Source organism: Python bivittatus, unplaced genomic scaffold (assembly GCF_059951505.1).
Source record: "Python bivittatus isolate LINGU-HERP-01145 unplaced genomic scaffold, Pbiv_v1 ctg000580_np1212, whole genome shotgun sequence".
NCBI lineage: Eukaryota > Metazoa > Chordata > Lepidosauria > Squamata > Pythonidae > Python > Python bivittatus.
Genome location: NW_028277087.1, coordinates 1,636,785 through 1,655,106, shown reverse-complemented (window position 1 = coordinate 1,655,106; position 18,322 = coordinate 1,636,785). Strand labels below are relative to the sequence as shown.

Sequence of the window (18,322 nt, the reverse complement as noted above, 5' to 3'; positions counted from 1 at the left end):
TTTCCCTCTCCCCCCACCCCTCCTTTTTATCCAGATAGGTTCATATAGTTTTCCAAAGGGATCAAGTTCTCCATCCCCGTATGTGGGAGGAATCCTGATTAATTAAACGTTTGGTCTACGTTTCTGTTTCCAAGACTCACTTTTCCTTTAGCTTGATTTTATATGGCCTCTTTTTTTTTTAAAACAGACATATATACGCATCTATCACACAATTCCCCTTTGGAACAAGCAACGTTATGCACAGTGTGAAGGAGAATAAGAAACAGTAAGCAGAAGAAATCCAGAGGAGGAGAAAGGAACAGGACATGGTCACCAAAATGGCCCAGAGATATTGATTTTTGTAGCCCATCATAACTTAGGTCAACAAGGCTTGCCCGTAACTCTTTTTAATAAGATAGAAAAATTGGAGACTCGTTCACCAGCCTTAGTTATACCAATGTACATGCAGTATTTCCTGCTGACGGGAAGGACAGAATTGGTCTGTTTTGGGACATTTGGACCACTGTCACAGAAGCGCAACCAAACCCAGTTTTATCCCAAGAACGCTCACCTTGTTCTATGCAAGCTTGGATTTTTAATTTAGAGCAGTGTTTCTCAACCTTGGCCCCTTGAAGAGGTCTGGACTTCAACTCCCAGAATTCCCCAGCCATCTATGCTGGGTGGGGAATTCTGGGAGTTGGAGTCCACACCTCTTCAAGTTGCTGAGGTTGAGAAACACTGCTCTAGAACATCTGCCTTCCCTCCATCTGCTAGATCCTAGCAGGACAGGCTTCCTTTGACCTACTTCCAGAGATCCCTAGCACGTTGGTGTAGGCTTGAAATTTCAGGTTGTTCCACCTGAGTTTTCACAACCTCCACCCCGTGTTGCTCTCTGATTGGGCAAGCCAGACTAAGATAACTCTTGGTCTGGCTTCGCTTCGCCTACTCCTCATATGCTTAAAAATTCCCTGGGTAAACAAGGCACATTTGCCCAGGACTGTGTCAACAAGCTGGAGCAACCATCATCCGTTGACAAGACCAGGTAAAATGTGACGGGGATGGGCTGATTCTGGCTGTGTTTTCTTGCGTGCCTATAAAGTTTCAGCAACTTTTGCACGCAAGAGTCCCCGGAATGGTTTAAAAGAGATGATGGAGGCAACTTGTGAAAATTGGGCCTTGGATATTATCCAATAGAATAAATGTACCATGTTCAGAAAAGGGCATCTAAGAGGACAAGGTGCAAGTAGACTTAGATCAAGGATAGACTCTCCAACTTGACTTCTGCTAGGGCACTAGAATTGTTTAGAGGGTGAAATGGCATTTTGAGGAACGGAGCTACGATGGTTGGACTCTCCAGGGGCAGATCAAAGATCCTGCCGTTTGGAAAGTCTCTAAAGTCTGGTTTTTTTCTTTTTTAATTTAAAAATACATATATTTTAAACACTTAAAAATATCGCCCGTGGACCTGTCCTGTTTTTTTCCCCCCCTCCTTTTCCTATAGCAGAGTTCTCCAAAGTGGTCAACGTTGACCCTCAAGGGTGGGTGGGACTACCAAGGGGTTGATGTTGCTGTTGTTGTTATTCGTAGTACTATTAGTTAAAGTAGTATTTATTAAATTATTTTCATGTAACAAAAGTTTGGGGGCCAATGAACAATCTGAAACTTCATGAAGGGGTGGATGAGTTGAAGAGTTTGGGGACCTCTGCCTTAGAGCAAAGGTGGGGAGCCCAAGACTTATCCACACAGATAAGTCCCTGAGTCCCATTTGCAGCTTCCCAGCTTAGAGGAATGAAGGCAAGATGCAGGACGCAGTTGTAGTTTTACCCCCCTCCTCCTTTGTCAGCCCTTCGAGGTAGTCCAGACAAGAAGTCCAAACCATGAGTACTAACACTACCTTTATTGTAAACAGAACAGAATCTTGCAAGTCTGAAAGCACTTCTCCCCTCCCTTATTTTTTACTTTCTAGAAAGCTAGGGAGGATCCCTTCTGAGATGCTTCCCACGTCCCCTCTCTTTCTGGGGGCTGGTTGTCCCGTCTGCAGTTCTTCCTCCTGTCTCCCAAGGTCGTTCCCACAGCCTGCTACGTCCTTGCACAACTTTTTAAGAGAGAAAGGAAAGGTGCTAATGCTGCTTGCAAGGAGCAAGAGTGGGAAATAGGGGGATCTTATGTTTCTATAACCTGCTGGATCAAGTGTCTGTTGGTGATTACAGCGGCGTACAAATTTGGTAAATAAATAAACGCCGAGCCATAAAAGAAGGAGCCAAGTTTCATCTGACCAAGTTTAGCTTGTGTGAATGTAGCCAAGGAGAACTGCAGGGAGTATCTTTCCCAGGGCAGTGGCAAGGTCCAACACAATCAGGAGTGTCTGCAGGGTTTGGTCCAAAAAGTCAAAATGGTGGCTGTGATGGTGCAACACACACCAGAGGAAGATTTGCACTAAAGAATAAGGCCCCCATCTTGACTTTTTGACCAAACCTTTCAGATGCCGCTGGACACAATATTTGTCTGTGAGGATGGAGCAAATTTGTTTTCTGTTGTTTGGGGCAGAAGATCCCAAGGTCGCATGTTGCAAGGAGAGGAAAGGAGATCTTTGATTAAGGATTAGCCAAAGCTTTTTCCTGATGGTGCAAATTCTGCAGGACAAATGAGTTTCTGAATTCACGAGAGGTTTTAAAGGGTCTAACAAGGGCATCTGGGGTTGGCCGGGGTTGGACTCGACAGCCGCAGATCTGGAACCATCCAACCAATACAGAAAGATCTACCCCAGCACCTAATTCCTAATCTTTTTAAAACCTGATGATGGAAAGGCTTGAACTATGATCAGATTTCTCTCCCAGGATGACATCTCCTGAAACTGAGATTTGATCATCATTCATTTTCCTGCTACGGAAGCTGCTATACCACCTTCCAGAAGCTGCGTAATGTAGAAACAAAAGGTCCACAAAGTTTAAACCAAGGGTATATAAGACACATTCTCTCAACACTCATTAAACCCCCCTGGGGTGGATGGCTGAAGGAATGTTCATTATTTATTTATTTATATTTCAAGTGTGGTCACTGCTGATCTCACCAGGAAGTGACTCTGGGCGGTCTACAATAAAAACAAAACATAAACATGAATTGAAATACGGTAAAAATAGTATAAAAATACAGTAGAAATACAGTAGAAACAATGTTGGAGGATAAGCTGTATTCTGAACCTTAGACAATTGCCCGACTAGCTTGGTGATGGGCTGGGAAATAGAAAACACAGGTTACCGGTTACTACCTGTCTCGACGTACCATGATCATCACCATTAATCGTCATTCCAGTAATTAACCAGCACAAAGAAAATCAAGTGGGACCTATAACTAGACTAGCAGGATGAAAATGAATAAAGAGGTTACGTACAAGGAATTTGAACTAAAAAAAAGTATTAGGAATAGAAACATTAAGACTGTTTGACATGGAGCTCCAGGGATGACGTGGAGTCGGTGGAATCTGATGGCCATGAAGGTTGTTGCGCCCTAGACGCTGCCTACGGAGAAGGGGGTTTCTACGCCGGTTGCCACAATAGCTGGAGAAGGGTAAAATAAGTTCCCAAGTCAGAATCGTCTAAGATTAAACTTAAAAAATGAAGCAAACGACAAACCTAGACAGCATATTAAAAAGCAGAGATGTCACCCGGCCGACAAAGATCCGCATAGTCAAAGCTATGGTTTTCCCAGTAGTAATGTACGGCTGTGAGAGCTGGACCATCAAGAAGGCCGAGCGCCGAAGAATTGATGCCTTTGAACTGTGGTGCTGGAGAAGACTCTTAAGACTGCTGGGCTGCTAGGAGGTCCAACCAGTCAATCTTAAAGGAAATCAACCCTGATTGCTCATTGGAAGGATTGACAATGAAGCTCAAGCTCAGATACTTTGGCCACCTAATGTGAAGAGAGGAGTCTTTGGAAAAGACCCTGATGCTGGGAAAGATTGAAGGCAAAAGGAGAAGAGGACGGCAGAGGACGAGATGGTTAGAGAGCATCACTGAAGCAATGAGCATGAAACTGAGCAAACTCAGGGAGGCAGTGAAGGACAGGAAGGCCTGGCGCGATGTGGCTCATGGGGTCACGAAGAGTCGGACACGACTTAACGACTGAACAACAACAACAACAACAAAGTCCCACTGAATTAAGCAGGGAAATCCACCAAAAAGGGTTTAAGCCCTGTAGCTTTCATTTGTGAATACAAACCCAAAATATGCTATAACATGGTATAGTATAGTTGGTCGCACAGTCAGCCAGATGTTTAGACTGGATTTGGCATTTTGGTCCACCTACTGAGTCCTTCCCAAGGACTCGGGATGGGCAGATGTGGTTGTCTGATGGGGTTAAAGGGATCGTTGCAGGATATAAGCTGTTCCAAGTAAAGCTGCCTTTTATAATAGACTGACGGTGATTTTGCCAATGCCGAGGGTCTTCAAGGGGTGCTCCAGATGTTTTGGGATGGCACCCAAGGCCCCTATTACTCCTTCTTCTTCTACTACTTCTACTTCTTCTTCTTCTTCTTCTTCGATAATATATAGAGAGAATATATATTATATAGAGAGAATATAACAGTATTTCTCAATGCTGGCTGGGGAATTCTGGGAGTTGAAGTCCACACCTCTTAAAGTCGCCAAGGTTGAGAAACCCTGGAATACAACATTTGAGCGAACAAGATAAGTTAAAGACTAATAGAAACCAATCGATATTATTATGCTTTGTTAGCATAATCATGTTTTATCATGTTTATTTGACTTGGATGACACGTGGTGCAAGGGGCTTTTTCAGAAGTTCAGAAAAGACTGAGCTGTGAGAAACCGACAGGACAGGAGGGCCACAACCTTTTGCAACATGTGGCGGGGAAGGGGGGGCTCAAATGCATTTGTTTGGCCTCCTGGGTGCAAAGGTCTTTGGTCGGATCTAGCAACATTTGTTTATGAAAGTCTTTGGTGGTGATAGCAACATGGCACTTCCATGCCCAGGGACAGTCTATCTGGATTGTTAATTGCTGAAGATAAATAAACCAGGAAGGTCAGGTTCTTACTTTGCGCTTCTTCTGATGGACTTCACCAAGGCACCTGGTTGGCTAAGAAGGGGTCTAGGAGGACCGTTTGTCTTCCTGAAAATGTGAAGGGTCTTTATGAGCATCATTGAATAAAATCCTCCATGTACAGGAGCAGTCTACTTGCAATGACTACCTGCTACAGATAAGAGTACTTTTGCCTTACTGCCCAGCTGGATTTGCAGATCATGGTTTAACCGTTTGCGTGTGAGAGAGAGTTTTGCAGAGGGGGCCAGGACAAGGCTTTGTTCTTGTAGCAAGGACCTGGTGTTTTGTTGGGAAGGAACCCGTTTTCCAAACATCCACCCCCGATGCCTGTCACGTTGAGCAACTCCACGCACCGACCTGCAAGGAGCACAAACACTTTGCCAAACAGGTTATGTTTCCCCTCTGCGTGCTCTCTCTCCCTCCCTCGCTCTCCCTGTGGTCAATTTTGTGCATACCTAAAATGTGCAATGCATGCTTCTAATCCTCGTGAGTGGTTTTGCATGCCACCCAGCACTCCCTGAGCTGGTCAAAGGCACCACTGCTGTCAGTTGGGTTGGGCTGATACAGATTGCGGTCCCCGCCCTGTCTTCACAGCACCTGGCCAGGTGAACACCTTGTCTACCTGGGTTGGGTACCATCTGTTGGAAGGCCTGATATGGATCGATTGCAGCATTGATCTGTTCCCAAGCATATCCACACCTTCCTGCACGCCTGAGGTTCATCGCCGGTCACACCCTGCAGCAGATCATCCACTGTTGCCTGCCCATGAAGAGGTGGAGAAGTGCTGTGGGTTTTTTTTGTTTCTTCAGAAGGTGTCAGGATGGGACCCTAAATAAATTAAATTTAAATTAATAAATTAAGGGTCCCATCCTGGATTAAATGAATGAATTAAGAAGAAGCAACTGTTTTCCAGCACTGAAAGAACCAGGGCAAAGTTTCTTAAAATATAATCTGGAGACCGGAGAAGGACGGCCCTGTGCATTCTCTGGAGTTACCAGGATGTTCCAGCGCTGGTATAAACTGCGGTTGATTAAAGAGTCCAACTTTCCTTCTCTGCCCCAAAGATCTGCAGGAAAGCAAAGTTATTCTCTAGACTGGTGTTTCTCAACCTTGGCAACTTCAAGATGTGTGGACTTCAACTCCCAGAATTCCCCAGCCAGCCACTTTAAGAGCACCATTGAGTGAAAGGCGCTAAGCTCATGTATGTATGTATGTATGTATGTTCCAGGCAATCTCAGTAGGTCTTAACAAACACAATGGGTTTTTAACACATTACTGTTGTAAGGTAATCTGACTCCCATGTAACATGTATCTGCATAACCAACCTGTTTTTCTCCCCTTTCCCCCCACCAGCCTCACCCCAATTTAAATCCTACTTTAGTCTAGCCACTCCATGCATCCAATGAAGTAAGCTGCAGCTCACGAAAGTTTCTGCCTTTTAATAGAATTTATGAGTTGGAAAAGGTGCTATCAGACTCCTGATGTTCTGCTAACATCAACTAACATGAGGCCTTGGAAAACGTATTCAAATGCCATGGTGGGTCTATACCTACAAAGATCAGAATCATGAAAGCCATGGGATTCCCTGTGACCCTCTATGGACTTTGAAGAAGCAGGATAGGAAGAGTATTGAAGCTTTTGAACCTTGGTGTTGGAAAAGATTCCTGAGAAGTCTATGGACAGCCAAGAAAACAAGCCACTGGATCATCGAATAAATTAACCTAGAGTTCAAATGGCCAGGCTCAAATTGTCCTACTTTGGACATATGACGCAAAGACCCAGCTCTCTAGAAAAGTCTCTGATGCTGGGAAAGGTGGAAGGAAAGGGAAGAAGCGGACAATCAGTAGCAGGGTGGATGGACTCAGTTATAGCAAGTCCTGAAGTTGGGCCAAGTTGGGCCAGATCATCCTGGAGAAGGTCTATCTATGTGGCCTCTAAGAATCGCCACCAATCTGATGGCAGATAATCAATCAATATGAATACCTCACTCTGTTGAGAAGTCTATAATGATTAGAAAGGTAGAAGGAAAGAGAAGAAGAGGACGACCAGCAGCAAGGTGGATGGACTCAGTTACAGAGGTGATGGGTACACTCTTGGGAAACCTGAAGGACCAGTTAAGGACAGATCATCATGGAGAAAATCTATCTACGTGGTCACTAAGAATTGACACCGATTTGATGGCACATAATCAAACCAGCATGGCTCTCCTCCTCCTATGTCTAGAAGACGTGGTCTTTGGCTATGGCAGTCCAAGACTCCAAAGACTTTCAGAACAGCTTCGTAAAGGAAAGTTAATGCTTCTTCGTTATGTCCAGTTGTGGCTTTAGTCACAAGGTGCAAGAGTTAATATTCTCACACAGTCGGTGAAAAGAAGCACGGGAGCAAAACTGAACATTAGAAAACCAGAGATAGAGGGAGGAGTTGAAGTCCACGCATCTTAAAGCTGCCAAGGTTGAGAAACACTGCTCTAAGGTTACAACACAATTTCCTTCTTTCCGGACCCTTTCTAATCCTCAAACCCATAAATCACAAGTTCATTTTTTTCTTTTTTCAGCAAAAAGTCCATAAAGGATTCCAGTCACTACTTTCTCTATATTATTGCGTGTTATAGGAACCTCTTGACTGACCAAAGCCATGATGGGTTGCACAGAGGAGCTGGGAGTTGGGTGGCATATACATTTTAATAATAATAATAATAATAATAATAATAATAATAATAATAATAATAATAATAAGCTTACATCCTGCGACGATACCTTTAACATCCTCAAACAACAACATCTGCCTATCCCAGGTCCTTGGGAAGGAACCAATAGGTGGATAAAAACACCAAATCCAGTCTAAACATCTGGCTGACTGGGCGACCAACCATAATTTACTTTCTTACGTCTTTTCTGCACTGTCCATGATGTTGCGTCCCCTTACAAAGCAAACAGTGCCATATCTATGGATAGATGGTTGGATTTATGGTAAACTATGATTTGGATTCCATTTTTCTTCTTCTTTCTTTCAATCTTAGTTTTTGTTAGTATTTACTGTTCCTTTTTTTAAAAAGTTAATAAAGTTATAAATTCTTTCTTTCTTCTTTCAGTATCAGTTTTTGTTAGTTTTTATTGTTCCTTTTTAAAAAAATGAATAAAGTTATAAATTCTTTCTTTCTTTCTTTTTTCTTTCTTTTTTCCTTTCTTTCTTTCTTTCTTTCTTCTTTCAATCTTAGTTTTTGTTAGTTTTTATTGTTCCTTTTTAAAAAAATTAATAAAGTTATAAATTCTTCTTTCTTTCTTTCTTCTTTCTTCTTTCTTTCTTCTTTCAATATCAGTTTTTGTTAGTTTTTATTGTTCCTTTTAAAAAAATTAATAAAGTTATAATTTCTTTCTTTCTTTCTTTCTTTCTTTCTTTCTTTCTTTCTTTCTTTCTTCTTTCAATATCAGTTTTTGTTAGTTTTTATTGTTCCTTTTAAAAAATTTAATGAAGTTATTATTTTTAAAAACCCTATGATCTGGGTTCCCTTACAGTTCGACCCGACTTCCTCATGGCCAATGAAGGGGAGACAGTTTACGATGCTTCAAAGGCTGAGGTCAGTTTCTGTTAATTCTTCTTTCAGAAAATGATCGTTTCCATGAATGTTGGGTTGTTTGGGGAGGCCACGGGGGGCTTTGGGCACGCCTGCAGACCCTGTAGCTGGTCTGTTCCAGCCATTCCCTTCAAACCTGCTGGCCTCCAACTGTGTTGGAAACATTCCCCGTCAGCATGGTCTTTGTGTTCTAGCAGAGGATGATGGGATCAGTAACCCCAAGCTAATCACAGCAGCTACGTTTTTCAAAGCTCACACCGAAACCCAGTAATCACGTTAGCCGAGTGAGTTGTGTGAACCTGAATTAGACTGGATTGATTCCTTATCTGAGCCATGATTTCCACTTTGATGGTTTATTAATGAAACCAGGGGTTTTTCAAACTTTTTAAAGATGCAGAAGCCGTTAGCGAAAAGGCCAGATTGCTGGATCCCTTGATCGAGAGGCAAAGTTCTAGTGAAAGAAAACAGGCAATAATATGAAACTTTTCTCGTTGTAATTTATTGAGGCAAATGTCTGTATGAAAGTGATTCAGATTTCTCAAAAACCAACACCCCAAATATTGCCCCAGAAAGTCCTTCCACTTATTCTGAGTAGCAAAAGTAAACCGTTTATTTTAAATGCAAAAAGAACATTTCCGATGGACAAAATTACAAGCTGGATTTCACAATTACTTTGGGGGTTAATGTTTAACCTAAACAAATTGATGCTCGGTGCCTGGGATGTGACGGCTTTTCCATAGAAAAACCGCTTGGATCCCCTTGGCTGGGTCCAAACGAACTTTTTTGTCCTTAGCTGTTCATGGAACCCTATCAAGGACTCTGCAGGACACAATTTGTAAAGCCCCAAATTTAACCACCACTGGTTGGGTTCATGCCAATGGCATCGTAGCGCTGGGCACGTTGTAGGAATCCAGTTCCCCGTTAGCCTGAATTATAAACAACATCAGCGGGCTTAGCAAAAGCACGTGGGGGATCCCCAGATCTTAGAGGACTTCCATCAGCCCCAGCCTCAGAGAGCAGCAGTCAGCGGCGATGGGAGGTGTAGTCCATGCCACCTAGAAGTGATCTTGGAAGCAACAGACCTCTGGACCGTGGTCCAGCTGAGATCACCTTCCTTGCCTTCCTCCAGAACGTTGTGACGAGGGTCACCAACCTGCCTTTGATCAGCTCTGCCTACAGCCTCTGCTCCTCCTTGTACCACCATGCCAAAGAGACCTATCCCTGTGTCAACACCGCCTGCAACATTGCCGAGCTGGTGGCTGCTGTGGCCATGGGTGGGGCGCGAGGCGGGGCCCAACCTCTGCTCACCCATCTTGAACCGCAGAGTGAGTACAGAAATGCTGCCCGCCCTGGACAGGTGAGGTGGGTGGGTGGGTGGGTGGAGCAGTCTGGCTGCCATCACGTTTCTAATCCTTCTGGCGGAAATGTTTCTGTGCCAACCCTGTTTTGCCTCATATCCAGGCCTCTGTCTCCTGCTTTCGAAGAGAATGCATTGGGCTTTTGCATCTTCTCTCCTGCTCTGCAGTTTAACCCAGTTGGGTTTCCCTCCCACAATTAATTTGGCACCTCTCACGGTGTGCTGAAGGCATTATCTAAGCCAGCAAGCCAGTCCCGCTGCTTTCTGGAGCAAAGATCAAAAGCGCTCCGTGCTGCAATTCTGTAAAATGCCCAGTGAAAACCTGAAACCCTTCCACAAAAAACCTTGTCTGCAAATTGCAAAACCGCCCCTTTTAGAAACCTGAGCTCTTTTAGAATCCACATCTCAGGTCTTTTTCTCTTTTTAATCACTGTTTTGCAAAAAAAAACCAAATAGACAGATCTACACTTTTCTTTTTCAAAAGAGAATGTTTTCACCCAAATAGGCACTGTACAATTTTAGCTGTCTGCGCAGGAGTCAAACTGAAATGGAAGATCTAAGTAATGGAAGGAAACCATAATAAATTAGATATATGGTTTTCTTTTCAACTGGAAAAAATAAAACGGCTTCAGACTGAAATGAAGTGCGAGACTGATGTGACTTAAAGCCAGAAGCTTTAAAACTGTTTTTTTTCTTCCTAGTTGCCACGGTGAATCAATATGCTTGCAAGGGGTTGGATAAACTAGAAGAAAAATTGCCGATCCTTCATCAACCAACTTACCAGGTAACGCGAATTGGCAGAGTTCACACGACACATTAATCCCCCAAAGGCGATTGCTAGGTTCACACAACGTGTGAAATAAATAAAGCATGTTATGGCTTAATGTTGGCAATGTTTCCTTGAGGACTTTTTCATGCGTGTCTGTCCAGAGGTGAAGTCTCACTGCTGAATTCTTACACTGTGCCAAGCCACCAAGTTCTTAATTTCATAATTTATTGAACAAACCCCAACGGGCTACATTGGCACAACCCAGTAACCATAAATCATAGCTTTACAAATCACAACACGGTTTGTGTCATTACTGCTTTATTGTTGCGGTTCGGGCAAGACTCTCAGAGTCTGATGGAGTTGTGGCCTCTGTATCAAACGTTAGTTGATAAATAACTAATTCACAAATCCCTTAAGCCAGTGTTTCTCAAGCTCAGGAACTTTAAGATGGGTGGACTTCAACTCCCAGAATTCCCCAGCCAGCATGGCTGGCTGGGGAATCCTGGGAGTTGAAGTCCACCCATCTTAAAGTTCCTGAGCTTGAGAAACACTGCTCTAGAGGGTAAGACTTGAATGAATGGGATGAAACTTCAAGGATGTAGATACAGATTAGGCACTAGGAAGACCTTCTTGATGGCAAGAGCTGTCAATCAGTGGAATAAGTTCCTTCATGGAGTGGTTCCTTCCCCTTCCTTGGAGTTTTTCAAACAGAGGCTGGATCGTCATCTGTTGGGGACGGTGTAGTAAATCCTGCAATGTGCAGGGAGTTGGGCTTGAGGACCTCTGAGGTCCCTTCCAACTCTATGATTCCAGATATCATTTTTGAAAAGATCCAGGTCAAGGGAGGAAACAACGCAGAGCACACCTTCCCCAGCAATTAACATCCAGGTAAGCAGGAAACTGCATCAGATAAAAAAGCCGGTAAGAAACCCCACCCCACCCCAGACTGGTGGGGCAAGCTCCTATCAATAAAGAACTTATATTATATTATAATATCTATAAAGAGTTCATGATATATAAACCACCAGCAGACTTCAGGCCTCCTTGCACTCATGAAGTTACCTAGCCTGGTAGCAAAACATCTTCAGGAAAGCCACCAAGTCTAGAGAACCCCAAGAACCCACCATATTCTTGGAAATATATCTGACTCAGTGGCTCAAGGTCACGTTCTGATTTTCCTTGGATTTTTCAGCTCAACAGATTTCTGGTTCTTGCACAAATATTCTGACTTCATTTGCATGTTCTCTTAGCTGACCAGCACCCTTAGCGGCCCCAGTCCAACAGTCTGGTTTGGGATTTCAAGGTCCTATAGATACACTAGTTCTCTCTTGGTTTTTGATGAGAGACATTTCTTACTACTGATTTTCTACCGGAATTATTTTCTGTTGATCTTTGATCTTCTTCCTCCTTCTTCTAGGTCTTTGAAGATGGTGTCACCTTGACCAAAGCAGTGGTTTCTTCTACCGTCAACGCAGCTAGTGGGGCCAAAGGCATCATGACCCAGAGAGTGGCTGAAGCTGTTGACCTTACCAAGGACATTGTCCAGGACAGCATTGCCTTGACCAAGTTGGTGGTGAATTCCACTGTCAACACAGCTCTGAACGCCGCCAATGAAGCCAAAGAGCTCGTGACCCACCGGGTGGCTGACGTGGTCAACCTGAGCAAAGAAACTGTCCAAGACAGCATTGACCTTACTAGATCGATGGTGTCTTCCACAGTTAACACTGCCCATCAAGTGCAGAGCTCTGGGCCTCTCCAGGAGGGTGTGGAGATGGCAAGTTTCTTCAGGCAGGCCTTAGCCAGTGGAGTGGGTGCCATGTTGGATAAGACTGAGGAGATGGTGGATTACTACCTTCCTGTGCCAGAAGAAGAACTGGGTAAGCGAAGATCCACGGCTGGAGAACCAGCTCAAATTTGCTTGAGAAAGACTTCTTTGATTATCCCATAACTGTCAACCTGGCATCTTCCAGATGTGCCTCTCAGATCTCATAATTCTCAGCCAACATATTGAGGCCCAACACATCTGCACGAGGGAGCCAGTCTCCTGGTTACATTGATCACTGCATGTCGTTTATCATTCTCGGCTGCTACGGGGTTTTTGTTTTCATTTTTTTAAATTTTTTTTAATGTTGCGGCTGCCCAGAGTCCTTTATCTGAGAGGGGCAGCTATATAAATCCATGCAGTCAACCAATCAATCAATAAGACCCCAGATCAGGGGAGCCCGATCAGCTTCCAAAGTCAGTTGTCCAAAAGCCCTTCATGAGAGGGGCACAACAGGACCCACCGACCGTGTAAAATACCAGAACGCAAATGAAAAAAAAATAGATGAATAGGGAGTCGGTATTTTTAAACCCAACCCCAGGCTGATCCTTTCTGGGAGGGGAGACCCTCTTCACACCCCGTTTGTTCTTCCTGCAGCCCAGCTGGCCATGGAGGTGCAGGGCTTCACCTCAGCTTCGATGGAGGAGCAGCAGAAAGAGCAGAGTTACTTCGTCCGCCTGGGGTCCCTGTCCAGCAAGGTCCGTTCTCGTGCCTACCAACATTCCCTGAAGAGGCTTCATCTCATCCAGGAAAACACGCAGAACATGCTCTCTCAGCTCCAGCTGGTGATTAACCTGGTAAGCCTACCCTGGGTTCAGAAAAACAGCCTTAAGTTCCACACGTTGTGGCTTCTCTGATCTGTTTTGGTCCCTCCCCATCCATCATCCTGGAGCTGATCTTCAGCTGCAAAGCAGCCACGGTAAAGACTCCCCATAAGCTGAGTTTTAGGATTTCAGGAAGGGCATGTGGAAGAGCTCGCCCATCCTGGGAAGTTTGTTCCACTCCTTAGGAATCAGCCCTGCAAGGTAGACCAGACTAAGAAACCGATGCTGTGTAGGTCAAGAGTCCTTTTGCTGTAAAGCTATAATAACTGAATCTTGCATGTCTGAGGGTGCTTCCCTGCCTACCTCCCTTTATTTTCGTGTGAACTAGGGTGATGTTTACTCACATTACTTTCTTGACCCGGCTCAAGCCGCTCTTATCTGACCATTGGTTTGGTAGCAGCTCTTCCTTCTGCCCTTCAAGGCCATTCCTCCTGTCCTCTACATAAGGGCACCTTTTGGACCCAGGATTACCCATCTCAAGACTGACCAGGTGGACCTTGCTGAATTTTTTGCAAGAGCCGAGATTGATTAGGTGTTGCCCCCTGCCCCCCAAGCCACAATCTGCATTTCTTTGGGCAAATTCCTTCTCATCTTCAGCCTACACCCACCATCCTGAAACTGATTGCAGAAAGCAAAGACAGAAGCAATGGGTGAGAAATTGAATGTTGCTCTATCGACCATTGTTTTCCTGAACTGTTTGGATTTCTGCTCCGTTGGCAGGTGGAACACCTGAAAGACAGTGCGGGGAGTCAGTTCCAGGAGGCACAGCAAAAACTGAACCAAATTTTGCTCCGATGGACCCAGAGGCAGCCAGAAGAGGATCAGGATGCAAGAGAAGACTCCCCGCAAGAGGTATTCTTTGCCTCTGGGTAACATAGACTCCTCGAGTTAGAAATTACCCCAGGGGTCATCTAGTCCAACCTCTGCAGAGAAACTTCTAGCGATGAAACATGAAAGTTATCATAAACCACAAGTGGGTTCACGCATCACACTAAGCCGATCTCAGTTTGGTTTGGGCTAAGTGTTTTATGTAAATCAGCCATTCTGGCTCGTAAAACATGGTTAAAGTCAGGTGGTGCAACCCTAGTCACTTGGGGTTTGTTCCATAAAACCTAACTGAGCAAAATGTAGGAAGACTGTCCGTTTTCAAAAGGTTTTATGAGGAGGGTGGGAATCATTTTGATGGTATTACAGCAATGGAAGTCAGACCAAAACTTCATTTTATGCCAAGCAGATCTTTAAGGCTGTAGAACATAGTTCACAGGCAAAAGGATGGAGTTAGGTTCTAACACCATTCCTGAGTGGTGTAAGAACTCTTTACATGCTCAGAAACAAGTATCTTTCCATATGTTCAGTATCTAAATTAACAACCCTTAAACTCACAATATTTGGGGAGGGGCAAACTAATTCTAATAATATTGGAAAACTATGAAGTTCAGCATGGAAGTTCTGATATTTTTATGGTTTTCTCTTTTTTCCAAAGTCAGAACAGGAATATTAATTGTCCCCCCCCCCCGCCCCAACCTCCAAATCACCTCCAGGTTTCACAAATTCCAAATAAACCAGCAATATTTTCATTCAGCCGATAGGATCGATGCTGGGGAGCTCCATTAAGGAAGGCCTCAGCACAGAATATGCATATTTTGTATATATCATTACATTTATATAGCCACGCATCTCACATAGGTGACTCTAGGCCAGTGTTTCTCAACTTTGGCAGCTCGAAGATGTGTGGACTTCAACTCCCAGAATTCCCCAGCCAGCAAAGTTGGCTGGGGAATTCTGGGAGTTGAAGTCCACACATCTTGAAGTGGCCAAGTTTGGAAAACACTGGCTTGTGCAGGTCACACCCACAGTTTGGAAAGCTGGGTTCATGTGTCACACTCAGTCCTGTTGTGGTGAGGGCCCTTGCGCAATGCCCATGTGGAAATTCTTCCTCTGCAGGTGGAGTTGGCTACTTTGGCAATGTTAAGAGCCATCACCCAAGACCTGGGCCCTGCTTACACCCGGCTCATATCCAGCGTCGAAGCGCTCCCCAGTAGCCTCCGTGAACGGGTGGACCAAGCTCGGGGGAACCTCTACCAACTCCACAGCTCCTTCTCTTCTGCTGGCTCCTTCAAGGATTTGCCCTCCGGCCTCCTGACCCAGAGCCGGGACAAAATCTCCCAAGCCCGGGAGGTCCTCGACATGTTGGCGGACTACCTCGTCCAAATGACACCTCTGAATTGGATCGTGGGGCCCTTCCGACCCCAGGCGGCTGCCCAGGGGGGAACGGGAAGCCCCCAGGAGGAGAGCAAGATGGGGGAGCCGAGGAAGATGGGCAAAGACATCACAATATCCCCACCAGTGAGGGTGTCAGCCAAGAGGGTGAAAAGGATGGAGAAGGCAGCAGAAGTGGACCGAAAAGAGACCACAGAGCCAATCGAGGCCTTGAAGGAGCTGTTAGCGGGGTCTGATGGGGCCCCCAAATAGAAGAAATAGGAGACAAGGGAGGCACAGGCCGTGCCAGTGGTCTAAATTAAGTCTCCAGGGATGTCCGCAGGGTGTGGTCAAAAGTGTCCAGGTGGTGGCCACAATGGAGCTTCGATTGCACCATAGTGACCACCATCTTGACTTTTTTGACCCCACCCTGCAGACGCTCTGAAAGTCCTGGCAAGTTGACATAAAAGTTTCCCCAACTATAACCTTCCCCCAGCCAGTGATGCTGGAGACCTTCTCCCAAAAAACAGAAGAAGAAAAGACGATTTCCCGCCGGGGAAATCCAGTCTCTGCAAAAAGAGAAACAGATTCCAGGAGGCTAAAAGCTTGCTGAGCGGGAGATCTGCTCTGATCCATCCTTCTCCCCAAACCGACCCAGATCTTCTTTCCAAGAGGTGTGGGGACCCATTTATTAATTTCCAAAGGAGCCTTTCTTAGAGTCCTGCTTTAATTCAGAACCGCAACAAAAATAGGGGTCAGGAATCAAAGCTGGGGGAAGAGCTGGTCAGGATCTATGTCCCTAGATGGACTGGCTGGTATTTACTTTGCACGTATGTCAGAGAAACAATTGCCTTTCTTTTCCCGTTTCTCTTGAGCGCAGCACGTTGCTATGATCTAACTGAGCATCGCACCCAATTTCAAGGAAGGAACTGGCGTCTCAGCAAGGAATTATATTTCCTCCCACAGCCAAGCGTCTAGTCCTCATTGGTACAGAGATCACCTTGAAAATAGGCATAGGGGTGGGTGGGTGCGTCAAAAGCTTAATGGCAAAGATGGACTTAAAGATGATATTTGAAGGTGGGAGGAAGAAGCGGTGGCATGATTTAACTCTCAGGGGAAATTCAGAATGAGTCAAGCTGAATTTCCACGCAGCAAAGCTTTGAGCACTTCCTATGGCTCCTTCTTTCGTGCCCATTCTGTAGGAAAATAAATTTTTAAAAAGTGTATGGCTCCTTCCATCATCCTTTGCGGTAGAAGAGGTGGGTGGGTTTGGAGGGTGTATAAAGACAGGCTTCCCAAATCTGGTGCCGGTGAGATGGGTGGACCAATTCAGAGTGTGACAGTTGCCAAGGGAGCGTGGACTGGGGGCATTGAGGCCCATCTGACAGCACCAGATTGGGGCAGGGTCTATTAAAGGTCAAACCATTTGATTGATCGATTGATTGATTGATTATGTGCCCTCAAGTGGGTGTTGACTCTTAGCAACATCATAAATGCCCCCATCGCCCCTGTAACTGAGTCCATCCCCTTGCTGCTGGTCATCCTCTTCTTCTCTTTCCTTTTCAGCTTTCTCAAGGAAGCTGAGTCTTCATGTAATATGTCCAAACTATAATAATTTGAGCCTGGTCATTTGTGCTGCTTCATGTCAACCCTTCAAGATAGATCAGACTAGGAAACTAATGCCGTGTAAGTCAGGACTACTTTACTGAGAAGCTTTAGCAACAGAATCTTGCAAGTCTGAAGGTGCTTACTTTATTTTCATATAAACTAGGGAGAGGCTTGTCTGGGATGTTTCTTCATGTTACATTCTTGGCCTGGGCTCAAGCCTTTCTTATCTGACCTTTGCCCTGGTAGCGGCTCTTCCTCCTGTCTTTCAAGGCCATTCCCCGTGTCCTCTACACTTTGAGTGAGAACTCTAGATCTGCCTGATGATCCATTAGTTTGTTTTGGGGGGGGGGCTGGCCACGGTCTTCTCAGAAGTCTTCTCCGACAACAACATTCAAAAGCATCAACACTTCCCATCCTGTTTCTTCAAAGTCCACCTTCACTTCCACAGAGGGTCACAGAGAAAACCATTTTCTACACCAGTGTTTCTCAACCTTGGCCGCTTGAAGATGTGTGGACTTCAGCTCCCAGAATTCCCCAGCCAGCATGTAATCTGTGTGATTTAGTTGTTTAATGTTTTTGGATGATTTTCAAGGATTTTCTAATTCGTAGTGGCTTGAGAAGACCAGAACTGCAGAGAACAATGTTTCTCACTCTTGACAACTTTAAGATGTGTGAACTTGAAGCCCACACATCTTAAAGTCGTCAAGGTTGAGGAACACTGCTCTTCACGGTTCTGGTCTTCTCAAGCCACTACAAATTAGAAAATCCTTGTAAATCATCCAAAAACATTAAACAACTAAATCGCAAAAGTCTTTGCTAGCCTATCTTCCAGCATACTTCCCTCCCTTGTATGGCTGCAACCACAGGATGGCAGCAACGCTACTCCACCTAAAGGCTGTCCGGAGTTTTGCAGGACAGATACTGAAGTCCTAACTACCCCTTTAGGTAATAGTTTCCTGCAATCCCAGATAAAACAGAGGAATGCAAATTGAGCACAGACCTCCTTCAAAAGCAGAGGTGGTTTCTGGGCCATCCGTTCACATGTGCCCGTGTTGCGAACATTTCATTCTCCTGGACAGCCTGCTTTCAGATTGCAAGGAACACAGTGCACACTTGCATATTTTTAAACCG

The 18,322-nt window shown here is 44.9% G+C and overlaps 1 protein-coding gene across 1 annotated transcript; it reads left to right on the top strand.

The window, feature by feature from the left end:
- The first annotated feature begins 944 nt into the window (after positions 1–944).
- LOC103049841 (perilipin-3) lies at positions 945–16,807 on the top strand. Its single transcript, XM_007437452.2, has 8 exons — positions 945–1,021; positions 8,554–8,615; positions 9,742–9,937; positions 10,671–10,753; positions 12,156–12,615; positions 13,158–13,357; positions 14,105–14,236; positions 15,329–16,807. The coding sequence occupies exons 2-8, from the start codon at positions 8,571–8,573 to the stop codon at positions 15,854–15,856; spliced, it is 1,644 nt and encodes a 547-aa protein (XP_007437514.1). The 5' UTR covers positions 945–1,021; positions 8,554–8,570; the 3' UTR covers positions 15,857–16,807.
- Positions 16,808–18,322: the final 1,515 nt, after the last annotated feature.